The sequence below is a fragment of the Sapajus apella genome, unplaced genomic scaffold (assembly GCF_009761245.1).
Source record: "Sapajus apella isolate SASKATOON/1434 unplaced genomic scaffold, GSC_monkey_1.0 scaffold102, whole genome shotgun sequence".
Lineage (NCBI taxonomy): Eukaryota > Metazoa > Chordata > Mammalia > Primates > Cebidae > Sapajus > Sapajus apella.
In genome coordinates, this window is record NW_022437042.1 from 3740352 (window position 1) to 3755585 (window position 15234).

At 41.9% G+C, this 15234-nt stretch overlaps 1 protein-coding gene across 1 annotated transcript; it reads right to left on the bottom strand.

The window, feature by feature from the left end:
- Positions 1-8346: 8346 nt before the first annotated feature.
- On the bottom strand, positions 8347-12790 carry LOC116536566 (rhox homeobox family member 2-like). The gene is made up of 2 exons (XM_032258314.1): positions 12738-12790; positions 8347-9377 (listed from the first exon to the last, which is right to left on the bottom strand). Exons 1-2 carry the CDS (start codon positions 12762-12764, stop codon positions 9048-9050), a joined length of 357 nt encoding a protein of 118 aa, XP_032114205.1. The 5' UTR covers positions 12765-12790; the 3' UTR covers positions 8347-9047.
- Between the last annotated feature and the right edge of the window lie 2444 nt (positions 12791-15234).

Here is a 15234-nt window from a genome sequence, read left to right on the forward strand (position 1 = left end):
GGGGGGCATCACACTACCAGACTTCAAACTATACTACAAGGCTACAGTAATCAAAACAGCATGGTACTGGTACCAAAACAGAGATATAGACCAATGGAACAGAACAGAGGTTTCAGAGGCAACACAACATATCTACAACCATCTGATCTTTGACAAACCAGACAAAAACAAGCAATGGGGAAAGGATTCCCTGTTCAATAAATGGTGTTGGGAAAACTGGCTAGCCATGTGCAGAAAGCAGACACTGGACCCCTTCCTGACACCTTACACTAAAATTAATTCCAGATGGATTAAAGACTTTAAACATAAGACCTAACACCATAAAAACCCTAGAAGAAAATCTAGGCAAAACCATTCAGGACATAGGTGTAGCCAAGGACTTCATGACCAAAACACCAAAAGCATTGACAACAAAAGCCAAAATAGACAAATGGGACCTAATCAAACTCCACAGCTTCTGCACGGCAAAAGAAACAGTCATTAGAGTGAATCGGCAACCAACAGAATGGAAAAAATTTTTGCAGTTTACCCATCTGACAAAGGGCTGATATCCAGAATTTACAAAGAACTAAAACAGATTTACAAGAAAAAAACTAACAAGCCCATTCAAAAGTGGGCAAAGGATATGAACAGACACTTTACAAAAGAAGATATACATGAGGCCAACAAACATATGAAAAAATGCTCATCATCACTGGTCTTCAGAGAAATGCAAATCAAAACAACATTGAGATACCATCTCACGCCAGTTAGAATGGCGATCATTAAGAAATCTGGAGACAACAGATGCTGGAGAGGATGTGGAGAAATAGGAACACTTTTACACTGTTGGTGGGAGTGTAAAATAGTTCAAGCATTGTGGAAGACAGTGTGGCGATTCCTCAAGGACCTAGAAATAGAAATTCCATTTGACCCAGCAATCCCATTACTGGGTATATATCCAAAGGATTACAAATCGTTCTACTGTAAGGACACATGCACACGAATGTTCATTGCAGCACTGTTTACAATAGCAAAGACCTGGAACCAACCCAAATGCCCATCGACGATACACTGGATAGGGAAAATGTGGCACATATACACCATAGAATATTATGCAGCCATCAAAAATGATGAGTTTGGGTCCTTTGTAGGGACATGGATGAACCTGGAAACCATCATTCACAGCAAACTGACAGAAGAGCAGAAGATCAAATGCCGCATGTTCTCACTCATAGGTGGGTGTTGAACAATGAGAACACATGGACACAGGGAGGGGAGCACTACTCACTGGGGTCAGTTGGGGGGAAATAGGGGAGGGACGGTGGGGAGTGGGGAGCTGGGGAGAGATAGCAAGGGGAGAAATGCCAGATGTAGGTGATGGGGAGGAAGGCAGCAAATCACACTGCCACGTGTGTACCTATGCAACAATTTTGCATGTTCTTCACATGTGCCCCAAAACCTAAAATGCAATAAAAGAAATAAATGGGAAAAAAATAAAAAAAAAAAAATGAAGAAAGCAAACTAACAAGCTGGGAGGGTCAGGACATCCTATAGAAATAGAAAGGTATTTTATGAATTTTTTTTTTTTTTTGTAATCAAGAAACAAGAACTTTTTTTGACGTTCATCAGTTCTTCCAATTGCCTGTTTTTTTTTTCTTCTCTTAAATAGAAATTTTAAATGTAGTGCTTTCTACTTTAAACAAGCATATGTCATGATTCCAGTCTTACTAAATTCTCTCTTTAGGCTGGGTGCAGTGGCTCATGCCTGTAATCCCAGCACTTTGAGAGGCCAAGGTGGATGGATTACCTGAGGTTGGGAGTTCAAGGTCAGCCTTGAAAACATGGTGAAACCCTGTCTTTACTGAAAATGCAAAAAAATATTAGCTGGGTGTGGTGGCAGGTGTCTGTAATCTCAGCTACTCAGTAGGCTGAGGCAGGAGAATCACTTGAACCCAGGAGGTGGAGGTTGCAGTGGGCTGAGATTGTGCCACTGAACTCTAGCCTGGGCGACAGAGCAAGACTCTGAATAAAAAAAAAAAAAAAAAAAAAAAAAACCAGAAAAAAATTCTCATTCTACATTCCTGCAACCATTGATCCTTCTTCATCATTCTATGCATACAGATATCTAGAACCCTCACCAATGTGAACCTTGGTTATTTCTTCCTCATGTAAGTAGATCCGTTTTTTCTGCTTTGGATTTTCTGACTTCCTTGAATTTTTATATAACAATTTATACATTGCTTGGGTACAATAACTTAGTAACAAAAAGGACCAAATGACAGAAATAGAAACTTTTAAAAAGCATATTTTATCTATTATGCTGATTTTGGGAAAATAGAAAATAGCCTTGCAGGATGCTGAGATAAATTTGACATACAGAGAAACAACAAATAATATTTTCATAAATATATCTCAAATATTGCATAGGAAATAAGTATCAAAAATGTATTTGTAGTTTCTCTGTATTCCAAATTTAACTTAGCATACTGTATTTTTATTTGCTAAGCATTACAATGGTAAAAGAAGTGCATCGTCAGTTGTTTTGGAAATACTTTGGATACTTTGTCCGTTTATCTACCATCCAATTAAAGTTTTTTTCAATTCAGGGGAATTATCAGAAAAATAAATGCCCTCTGAGCCAATAGTATGCATTATCCACACACATAGATAGCACCTGAAACCAAAGCAGAATTCACTGTTTTTTAATATGGCTGCTATCTGAAATGCATCCTGTGAGCATTCATCCTTCCTTTCAGTTATTTCAGGCTCCAAGCTGAGAAGGGAAGTAGGCTCCTGTCCAGTTTAACCACGCAGAGGCTCATGTGAAACTGGAGGGAGGGAGGAAACCGGTTCCCCTACAGGGTTATTTACACCGATACACACAACCCCTACCCATAGTCCACCTGGCCCCGGGAGAAAGGGCTTTGCTGACATACCTGAAACTGTCGCCAACATTTCCTCAGCTTTGGACTGTGTGAAACTGGGGTGGGTCTTGGGAGCCCACGCATGGGGGAACTCCCCAGACTCCTATTACTGCCTTTGTAATGGCTGCTTTGTCCAGCTCAGGGGCCCTGAATAGAGCCCTTGCCCTCTGTAGAGGGAACGGAATACCCTCTAGTCCCTGGACAGAGGGCAAAGCCTCTATCCAAGCCAAGTTCTCTGTTTCTGTAGCTGGGGATGAGGGATGGGGGAGAGGGTCATATGCTGGAGGAAAACAGACTTTTCCTGTGCTGCTCATCCCAGACTGGGGAGAGTCTACAGACAGGCATGGAACAAGTCTGCAGGGAGAGAACCTTGTACCACTGACCTTTCACAGCCCTTAAGCGATACAAATGTGCCCCACCTCCAAAATTGCAGGAAAGTCTGTATTTCAACACGAAACAGTCAAGGTTTTGGGTAAATCAGTGATTTGTGTAGGCTTTGGTGAATTAACCATACAGCAACTTGATCCTTCAGAGAATGGCCTGCATTTTTACTTGGTCACTTGGTGACCTGGCTGTTGGCAAGTTGGCTCTTGATGAGTTCATTGGAGCCAAGTCTGTTGCCTCCAACAGCAAGGAAGTGAGCCTGAATCTTTATCAACAGAACGACCCACTTTAGAACCTCCCCATGGAGCTGTGGACTCCAACAGGATGGATAAGATGCTGGAAGTTTAACTTCGCTTCTGTGGAGACAAATCACCCCTGAGCATCCCTCCTACTGGCCTTTCATAGTTCCTTGTCTCCCCTTACCTTCCCAATAAGAAGGCAGGCAAACAAAATGGGTGGAAGAGACTAGGAATAGTGGATTTGGAAGTGTGATAAATTGGGAGAACCATGAGATCCTTTTTGTGGACTTACCCACCCTCAACAAACCCTGCTCCCGGAGAGTGACCAGATCGTTGTTCTGAGGTTTCTGGGGAAACCTCAGAAGGAGTTTTTATCCAGCTGTAATCTGAGAGAATATGACTTTAGTTAAGGGCAACACCAATTTCAACTGCCACCCCTCCAAAATAAAGGCCCAAATATTTCTTCCTTTTGGTTCAGTTGAGGAAGGGAAGTAGAAGACGGAGAGGGGAGGACAGTCACTCACAGAAACTACCTGACCTTGGTAAAAGAAACAGTGGTTTCACCTCAGCAGAAGGTGAGCATGTAGGGCTGTGCCAGAAGGAGTGATGATAAATCCCTTGGCTGGTATGTACTGAGCCCCTTTCTATTTGCCAGTCACTGTGTTAAGTGCTTGGCATGTTACATTGTCTACTTCTCACAAAAGCCCTGTGAGGTAAGCATTGACATTTTCCTATTACACTTGAGCAAACTGAGGGATTGGGGAGTGTTAAGTCATCTGCTCAGGCCTCCAGCCAAAAGCTGTCTGACTTCAATATCTGTGCTTTATTTATTCTTTCCCAAGTTCTGAAGTCAGGGCCTCTTTTGTGTGCTTAATCATTTGTTTTGAAACATGTCTCTTATGAAACAAGGATGTGAGAGAGTCTGATGATATTATCACTAGAGACTCAGGAGCAATGAATATAACCTTCTCAGTTTCAGTGTCTACAAAATGAGGATAGTAACAGTGCCTATTGAATAGGGTTATTGAATAGGGTTTTGCTGAAGATTGAATCAGATAATTCATATAAAGCCCTAGCACATGACACATTGAAGATGGTTCATCATAACATCTCCCTATAAGGTGTAACTATGATTTCTGGTAGGATTAATGGTAGTGAATGGTGTTCTTTGAAATGGCCTTAATGGGGGAAATTGTTGGGACCCAGTTTTATTTTTATTAGTCCACAAAATTCCCAATTTGAGAAGCCCTGCTATTAATCACACAGATATGGAAATTGTTCTCACCTGAAGATGATTGGTCTCAATCATAACAAAGAGAAGAAGGTGATTAACTATGTCCTGTTTCTCCAGGAGAAAGTGCTGTACTTGCTTCTGGAAGACCCCACAAACCTCAAGAACGTGGACACAGAAAGAGCATGTGGACATGGAGTAGCGAGGCAGGGGAATTTGGAGGTGGGGATAGAGAAGTGAAGGCAGCCAGAAAAGATTCAAATCCCGGTTTTACCACAGACTAGCCTTGTGACTTTAGACAGGCTCTCTGGCCTCTCTGAGACTCATGTATACAATGGGGATGGTAATGGTCACTTCCTAGGGTTGATAAGAAAATGAAATGGGTTGATACAGGATATGGAACTGTACTTCACAGAGAACAGGAACTGGAAACACACAGCTCGAAGGTAGCTGAAATCCAAAGGGGAAGAGAGAGTTCCAGGTTCCTTCGTGTTAAGCTTTTGGGGCAAAGGAAGCAAGACCTCCCCTAGGAATCCATGGAGCCCCTGGTGACAGGTGCTAGGCCAAGACTTCAAATGGGAGATGTGAAGGGGATTCTTGTTTGCCCAGAAGACAGAGTCATGAAAGCTGTTTAGCATAGGCTACTTGCAGGCAAAAATATTTCAGGGAAGGGAGACTGCTATTTCCCAGAGGTGAACAAAAGTGGCCTCTGCAGCAGGAGTTTACAAATGTGTAAGTCAAAACTTACCTCCTCCCCCATTCAAGGCTGTGTCCACTTTAAAAAGCATGGTGCTCTGTACAGTGATGAATTGCCTACAACCTCATCATCACCATTCCAGACCAAGCTTTGGGAATCCTCTGTCAATGAGGGCAGGTCCATCCAGGATGAGTGTGTGCATGCTCTCCAGGAGATATACATGCAGGGCTTTATGTGCCCTGCTTGCCTAAGTTTACCTGAGCTCTGTTGAGTGGGACAAACCTCCAGGGAAGAGAGGGCAGGCAGCTCACTGTGCCCTCCTGGGAGAACTGAGGAGGTGACATGTATCAAGGAGACAGTGCTTATTAGGGAGAATTCCTCAGGAGAAGCCTGCAGGTCTCTACTCTGTTAGCTTCTTCCCGAATTCAGGAAAATCTGCCTGAGAGGCTCTAGGAAGTAATGGTCTACATAGTGTTGTGGGGGAAATGGAATGAGAGAAAGTGGGAGCCTTTCTTCTCAGGCCTCTGCATGCTCCTCTGGAATTACATTTCTTCCATCCTATCCTTTTATTTTTTACTCTTATTTTTTCCATCTCCTCCCTTTCCACCTTCCTGCCTACCCAAACATCCCTTCCCTTATCTTCCATCTTTATTTTCCACTTCTCCCTCATTCTGACCTGATTGTTTCCTCCTTTCGCCTATGCCCAGCAAGGCTGATAGCTGCAAGTGCTAAAATCCTGTCTAAATCCTGACATTCCTCTTTTATCAAGTAAGCCTACTATATTGGTTATTTTTACATATCAATTTGACTGGGCCAAAGGGTGGCCAGCAATTTGCGTCACACATTACTCCTGGTGTGTCTGTGAGGGTGATTTAAGGTGAGATGAACATTGGAGCAGGTAGACTCTGTGAGGCCAACTGCCCTCCATATTGTTGGTGGGCCTCACCCACTCAGCTGAAGGCCTGAATGGAACAAGGCTGTTGTTAACTGTCTCTCTACAATAATAATTGGTTGCAGCCAGAGCCAGGGAAAGGCAGTCTCCCAATAAATGGAAACACATGACACTGGTGATCAGCAGCTTCCTAAAAGATCTCAGGAGTTTGGCCAGCGGGCTCAAGCATGTGCATTAAGAAACAAAATTGCAGGCTTTATCTGACATACTCTGGGGTCATTGACTGGTGAGGGAAGAACACCTCAACTGAGCATGGATACAACTCTAGTAAACACACTGTGCATGCAACCTCTCCCTCTGTAATGATCGAGACTTCTCTCACGTACTTTTTGGTTTATAAATTGGCAACCAACTGGAGGGACTCTAAGTGGAGGTGGCCCTGCCCTTTAACAAATTTTCTATGGGTGTTGGGTACCAGCATGGGCTATCTTTATTGCTTAAACCAAAAGGAAAATTTGCTGAGACCTGGGAGCTCCCTCTGTTACTAGAAAGGGGTCCCGATCCAGACCCCAAGAGGGGTTTATAGGATCTTGCACAAGAAGGAATTCTGGGTGAGTCTACAGGGTTAAGTGAAAGCAAGTTTATTTATAGGGGAAAGGAATAAAAGAATGTCTACTCCATAGGCAGAGCAGGAGCATGGGCCACCGGTTGCCTGTGTTTATGGTTCTTTATTGATCTTATGCTAAACAGGGGGTGGATAATTCAGGAAGGTGAAGGAGAGAGAGCTATTATCTCTGGCTTTGTCAAAGAGGAGAGAAAGCTGGAAACACAAATATGCACTAGAAGTTGAACTTTTGGGTTTAAAAAATAAAAATCTGTTGTAAGTTTCCTAAGAGTAAATCAGTTAACTGAAGAAAATGTTGTTGTTCTAACCAATTCTTTAGTGTATTAGTGTTTTTTTCATTCCAAAGCGCAAATTCTAGAAAGACTATTAAAAATCATTTCCTTTTAACTATAGCCAACTTGATCATGACTTGATCATGTAGTTATTTTTTTCTCATAAATTCTCTTTCTACAAACCTTATTACAAATTATACAAACTGTTTATGACATGCTTGGACTTCCTGTTCTATCCTAAACATTCCTATTTTGTAAACAACCAGTTATTTTATTTTAGCACAAGAATTTACAATACAAGTGTGGACATGGTGGCTCATGCCTATAATCCCAGAACTTTGGGAGTTCGAGGAAGGTGGATCACTCGAGGCTGGAAGTTTGAGACCAGTGAGACCAACATGGGAAAACTCCACCTCTACAAAAAATACAAAAATTATCCAGACATTTTGGCACATGCCTGTAGTCTCAGTTACTCCAGAGGCTGAGGCAGAAGAATTGCTTGAATCCAGACAGTGGAGGTTGCAATGAGCTGGGATCATGCCACTGCACCCAGCCAGGGCAAACAAAGCAAGACTCTGTCTCAAAATAAATAATAAATAAATAAATTTATAAATAAATAATTTACCATAAAGGATTCTTTCTCATATAATTTTTTTTTCCTTTTAACCTCTCTTACCCCAAATACCTTTTATATCTATAAAATTCTTTATCGCTCTCTTATTTACTGGTTTCTTTTACCTTGTTTCATAAATAACCTTTAAATAATTTTTGAATTAGACAAAACTTATTTTACTTTACATAAAAAATACTTTTAGAAAAATGTTTTCCAATAATTTTTTAAAAACATTGAAAATGATGCAAACATATAATTAATGTTTAATATTTGATTAAGTATAACTTTAGACTTTAAATTACCTAAGTTTATTTACAAGCATGTAAATTATATTTACATACTTAACGAATTTTTAGTTTATGGAGATTACTTAGGAAAACTGTGGCAATCATCATTTAAAAGTATTGATATATGTGTTTTTTGGGTGTTTAAGTAAGACACATAAGGTTAAATAAATGAGGTTTGTTTTTGGCCAATAACTCAGGGTTTAGTTGTTTTTATTAAACCAACAATGTTAAATGCTTTATTTATGTAAAACATTACAAAAACAAAGCTAATTCTACGTTTGGTTGCAAGCTTCATAATGCTTTATAACACTCATGCAAATGTGGACACCTTTTAATATCTGCCAGAGGTACACAGTAAACTGCTTGAGAAATCTAAAGAATAATATATGTTGACAATTCTGAAGACATTTCTAATTATATTTTACCAATAGTTTCAAAACCAGGTCATTTATTAAATATTTACTAAAGTCACATGAACTTGAAAAAACATTTAGGCTTAACATTTCTATTATTCAGATATAGTATTTAAGTGCTTATTTTTTCTTTAGGCCAATTAATCAGAGCTCATTTATATATTTTTGGTAATGAAACATTGTATAGGTGACAATACATAAATGTGTTAGACATGCACATAGAAGTAGGTGTTATAGATTTGCAAGACCTCTTTTTTATTCCTCCTATTTCAGACGTCCAATTTCATGGTAAATTGTTTCATTACCCTAGGCATTTGTCAGCTAGATAGTATTAAATTTGCATACTAAAGGAAAAACTCTCAGGGTCAATGTACTTGTACTTTTTGTTAATATATTTAATAGATATTTGATGAGCTCTTGATGGGGTGCTATGAAAAATATGAATCTGGCTCAAAGACACTGGCAAAAAGTGGCACAGAGACTATCCCTTAGACAGTGGAGAATATGAAGAAATGGACGATAACAAAACAGAATGGGCCAAATTGGGCCTGGACAGGGGGAGGCATAGGTGGACGAAACAAGGGTGAAGGAGAAAAGAAAAGAGGAGGAAAAGGTGGCATGGGGAACACAGGCTGCCAGAATGGCTGTGGCTCCAGAACAAACCATCTTCCATCCCACTCCTGGATAAGGATAGCATTATAGGGGATAACCACGGGTACCATGACAAGCTGGCCCATGTGCATGGGGCGCGACATGTTTCTCAACCTTAATGCCCTCTGACGTCTCCTCCAGCGGGCTCTTCTATTCTCAAACCAAATCTTGAATCAGAGGAAAAAAGGAAAAGGTTTAGTATACTGAACATTTCATATAATCATGGAAAAAACACAACAGGCATCTCTCTGTGTTCTTAACGTTTTCAATTGCATCAAGACAAGCTACTTCCTTACTAGTAAAATATTTTAGAAAGGTGAACACCACACCTTTCCCCCAGCGAGCTCCAAGGGTGTGCTACCTATGCTCTGGCTTGGCTCATTTCTTTTTCTCTCTCCTCCTATCTGTAATACTACTTTTTTCACTCTTGGGTATGGGTGTAGCTGATGAACGGGACTTGGTCCCTGCTGCTTATTGCTATGTGTGGTTCATCTGCTTCTGGACACCTGACCATCAGCTATCCAGCTGCCACTAACTCCTACTTACTAGGCCACTGTCACCCTGGTTGTGGGGAAAGCTGAGCTTGGAAAAAAAAAAGTGTGGGGGGGGTGCCTTTTAAAGTCATATCAAGGGGAACAGGCCCCATTTTTGAAAAGACCATCTTCAGTGTGAAGTGAAAAACAGATAGGAGTACATTGTATTTTAAAACAAGTTTTCTTTCCTTCAAGAAATTCTAAGGGATCATTCATCTTCCAAAACTCCTTGAGAATTAAAAAGATGGTATTGCAAGGCATGTCTGGTCACAGGGGGCCCAGGGAGTTTATGAATTGCCTTGCTGTGTAAAGAGGATCTCTGACACACTGGGCACTGTCTTCACACTTCAGCTTGAAGTTTCGTGGAAGGAGGACACAAATGCTTTCCAAATTCACAAAAATTCTCAGAAAGCTTTGCCCAGTTAAAGTTTGGGGGAAAGGAAGCATTGCTAATTCTGCATGCTGCAATCCATCCCTCCCTCCAAACCTTCCCAGGCTCAGGACAAGGTCAGCTCACTTGGTTCTCCCTACAGTCCCAGGTTCTGGGACACAGACTTGATTGCTCAGCTCTGCGGGATGCCTTCAGCCATCTAGCCCTGCTACTCAGACAGAAGATCCCAATCTCTTGAGTATTCACAAAGAGGGAAAGTCCAAGTAGGCATCTCTGAAGATGTTCAGTAGTAATGTGGAGAAAGTATCAAAAAACACTACTCCCTAAACACCTGCCAACTGTTAAAAGAATAAAACCTGTCCATTAAATAGCACTATCCCCCCAGCTTCTAATTAATGACATTTCCATTGTATTTTTATGCTTCTGGAAGTTTCCAAACTGCAAATTTTATGGGACAAAGGGCCTCTTCTTCCTGTTTGGTGCCCCATTTCCTTCTCCCATCTTACTATTTGGAATGTTTCTCCCTCATAAATATATAGTCTAAATTTAAAGTCTATTGTAATAGTGCTTATAAAGAGACAACTCAAATGTACCAGTGGTCAAAGGTTCATAACAAAAGCAATGCCAAAAGTAAGCTAAATGTGCTGTGGACCAACATTAGGTCCCTATTCTCAGTGTTGGTTTTATTAAACAGCCCTTACTATCTTTACAAAATAGAAGGATGAAACATGTATTGAAAGTTTTTTTGAGATATTCATGCTGAAATGTTTGGCAATAGATAAGAACATCATGCCTTTTTCCTTATTTGCTGAGTGAGAGTGGTCATTTTTCCTTTAGAATTGCATTGAGTGAATGCTAGGTAAACCTGGGGAGGGGAAAGGCAATTCACCAAAACGTCAATATTTCTTCTATCCCAAATTTGCATTGTCTGCCTGAGAAAGTGGAGGGCAATAGGATGCCATCGCTCAGTGCCCCATTTTGTCAGGCTGCTTTTCTACATGCCACCATTGACAAAACCTCAGCACAGTTCCCTCACTGCACTCACACACGTGTGCTCTGCAGAAGAGCTATTAAGGTCTTCCAGATTTTTCTTTCTTGCTTTCCTTTTTTGCAAATATTCCTTTGCATCCATTCACCTATAAATTAATTATTATTGAGCAAATAAGAAGGTATTTCAAATTACCAAAGGTAAGAGTCTAGCTTGAACTGAGAGCCATCCCCCACTATCAACACATTTCAGCAAATGCATCTCTTGCTAATAGTACCACAAACTAGAAGAAAAAAAAAAATCTTAAATGTTAGAAATTGCTCAAGAAAACATTCACTGATGAATTTGGTAATTTCAAAAGTTGAATGCAGGGCCAGCCATGGTGGCTCACACCTGTAATCTCAGCACTTTGGAAGGTCGAGGCAGGAAGCTCACTTGAGGTCAGGAGTTTGAGATCAGCCTGGCCAATATGGTGATATTCCGTCTCTACTAAAAATACAAAAATTAGCTGTGCATGGTGGTTTATGCCTGTAATCCAAGCTACTTGGGTGGCTGAGGCAGGAGAATCACTTGAACCCAAGAGGCGGAGTTTGCAGTGAGCTGAGATCCTGCCACTGCACTGGAGCCTAGGCTACAGAGCAAGACTCTGTCTCAATAAAATTAAAAAAAAAAAAAAAGTTGAATGCATGCATTTTCCCCAAGACATAAGTGTGACTGTACACAATTTTTGCCCAAGACTTCTATCCTTTTTAGGTTGCTGGAAATTTGTTCAAAATTGATTTTTTAGTTTGCTTTGGTTTCTAGACAAATTTCCAAAGGTTGCAAACCTTTTCCCTGTCTCTACCATAATGCACAACCAATTAGGTCAGCAGTGCTTTCAGGCTGGCATATCAAAGTATTTCAGAAAATTAAAAGTTAGAGCTGCCACTCTCTACAAGGCTTTACCAAATACTTAAAAACAACAATAGGAAAGCCAGGCAATTTAACTTTATGCTATCCCCTGCCTATGAGTCTCAGCTTAAGGAAACATATTCTGGTTGTGAATTATTCCTTTACCCCAGTGCCTAAACATTTATAAATTCTTAACCAAAGAGTTTATGCTTGGTTTTAAATATATTGAATAATTTAGTTTAATGGAGCTCTTTGGATAATTCCCATGTCAGAAAACCCTAGTATGCCTCTACATGAAAGTGCTACTTACAGTATACCAGTGCTAGGAGTCGAACCTTATCATATACTATGCTACATTTAATTTATACTGTTATATAATATATACATATATATTTGTAATTTGGAACATATATATTTATACATTTATAATTTATCTAAATATATAACATATTTCAGACACAGAAATACAGGAAATAATTCAGTACTGATTTTTTTTTTCCCGTGGATAGTCATGTTCCCTCTGGTAATGAGAAATTTCCACAAGCCAGCTCTTCTCACCCCATTTTCCAGCCACAAAGATCCCAAAGTTCACACCTCATTTCCTATACATGAAAAAGGCAACAAAAACACCAGCGTGGCAATGTCTAGGTTAAAGTTGTGTCTAAGCCCTGAAGCAGGTTTTAGAATGGCTGCCCTGCCCGATTGCTTTTTCCCATTTACTGACCTGCACTGTGACTTCAGTCACATTCATGCGTCTTGCAAGCGCCCTTCTGCGGAAAGAAACCACATATGTTCAGCATTTGGATTTGTGGGTATCGTTTCATTCTTGTGTTTAATCTTTTATTCCACTAACTCCCCTACACGCAGTAGGCTGTTGTGTAACATCCAGCTGAGCTTCACATTGGGAACTTTTCTCTCAGGCCCCAAATTAAGGAGATGCCAAAAAAAAAAAAATCAGTAATCAAGATAAATGATATTCCAATATAATATTTGAAACTTAGAAAAATTAATGCCAAAGAAACCCATGACAAACAACAGACTTCTCAGAATTTTAAATAAAGGCAGTATGCGACCCTGCACTTGCTTACCACGCCTTAGGCTTCTTACCTTTATTTCTGCCTTGGCTGAGTTACGAGTTACTTATCATAACAGACCTCAGGCCAGAGTTGCCCAACTTGGTTCATTTAAATTCTGCATGATGTCCAGTAGGCATAGCCCCACTCCAGAACCCACTAGGTGTCAGGGGTCAGTGGGGAGGGGACGGCAGCGATTCCAGGCTCTAGGTGGTTTTTGGTTCAGGAGGGGATTTGGGTGGAGAGGAGCTGGGGGAGAGCCAAATGTTGCCCTGGAGCAGCACGTGCTCCCTGCAAACAGCCGCCAACTAGAGCAACCGGCTTACCGTAGGAACTCGCTGGGGAACTGCGTGCGTCGGAAAATTCCTTCCAGCTCCCGCCGCTGGGATCGGGTGAAGGCGTGGACGAAAGGCCGCTGCATGTTACCAGGCTCTAGTCCCGAGCTGGCACCCTGGGGAGGCGGCTCCTGCTGTCCGGGTTCCTTGTTGTTTTCCTTGCTGTGCTCATCGTCGCCATTGCTGCCGCCGATGCCCTCGTGGTTTTCGTCTTCTAGGGGGCCAGGAGCTCCTGCGCCAACGCCGCCACCTATTTTTTCTTCTCCTCCGTAGGCTCCTGCCGATTTTTGTGCTGTTGCCGCTGCGCCTTGCTCAGGTTTGGGCTGTGCCTCCCCTTCCTCCTCTTCGGACTCTTCAATAAGAGACAGCACCGCAGCCTCCACACCTGGAAAAGTAGAAACCGAAAGATAAATATCAAGGCATTGGAGCGGAGGGTGTGGGAAGGAGGCTCTGAAGGGCTGTACTCAGAGCAGTGGTGGTGCCAGGCCACCATCCAGTCCACTCGCCTCTCGCAGGGAACCTCAGTTTCCTGAGATTGCTAAAGTACATGTCCAGGCACTGACCCTGTAGTACATCTTCCTCGTCGACTCCAGGACTGAACAAGCTGGTGATACCCTGGCTGGACCTGTCCAGTGGCTCCATGCCGTCAGTGCTGTGGATGGAGCTGTGCGCTTCTGCAGACTCTGAGCTGGGAGCTCCTACTATCTCCTCGGCGGGACTAGAACTGTGACTCGCAGTTTGGGAGGGTCTTCTGTTTTTGGCGGGTAGACTCGGTTGGTTACAGTGTATCCATTTAGAGACCTCCTCTCTTGGGTTTCTTCTTCCTGCCAGTCATTGTGTAGGCTGGGCCTACTGAGGTGCGCATGCGTCAGGCGCTTGGCCTCGCCCTGCGTTGCAGGGAGCACGGAGTGTTGGGGAGCAGGGTGGGCGATGCTTGCATGTGTTGTGCTGTAGATGAGCATGCGTGGGTGTCGAACTTGGGTCTACAAGTTGCATCTTAGCTGCCTACTCTGGTCTTGGTGGAGTGTCTTCCCAGAGGAAGCCGCTGTGCAGAATTGGGCAAGCAGATTTGCCAGGTGTAACAGGCCGACCTCATGACAGTTCCAGAGGCCTTGTAGAAATGTTTCCTCTTCTACCAGCCATCCAAATCCAGTAGTTAGTACTTGACAGGGGTTAGAAATTAAGCTAACATACAAGAAATTAACTTAGGAGCCTGCCATGCTTCTCAGGCCTCCAGGAACGGGAGCTTGGGACTGGATTTGCAGAATGTGCTAGCTGCTTAGATGCACTCTGCAAAAAGTAAGCAAAAAACCAGAAACACAATTAAAGAAAAAATTAACAGTGTGCCCCTTGAGAAAGTTTATTGCCTATTGGCTTTTAGAAATGAATCCGTGTTAGGGTACAAGTATAGAAAACTTCACAGTGCTTACTGCATCAAAGAACCCTTACACTGCACAGCCTTTCTTTCTGTTTTTAAAAATTATGTTTGCAACTGTTGGTGTTGCAATGTCTTTGTGTCAGCTTCTGTGTCTCTAGTTGAATACCCTCTACGAAAGGGCACATGTCCCTTGTGTTGGGCCCCTGTCAACCTGGATGAATCCCCCCTTTCCTGCTGCTGCCTTGCCCCCTTCTCGCTCCTCCTGGCTTTTTCTGAAAATATTTTTCTAAGCGCTTTCTGAGGGATAAACTGTATTTACTGTCCAATTAAAGAGAACCAGGCCACACTGAGAGCTCTGTGTTTTTTGTTTCAAGAAGCATTTTATAGATACTCTACAAGTTGTTAATTTCCTAAATATTGAAAATACCTTCTAAA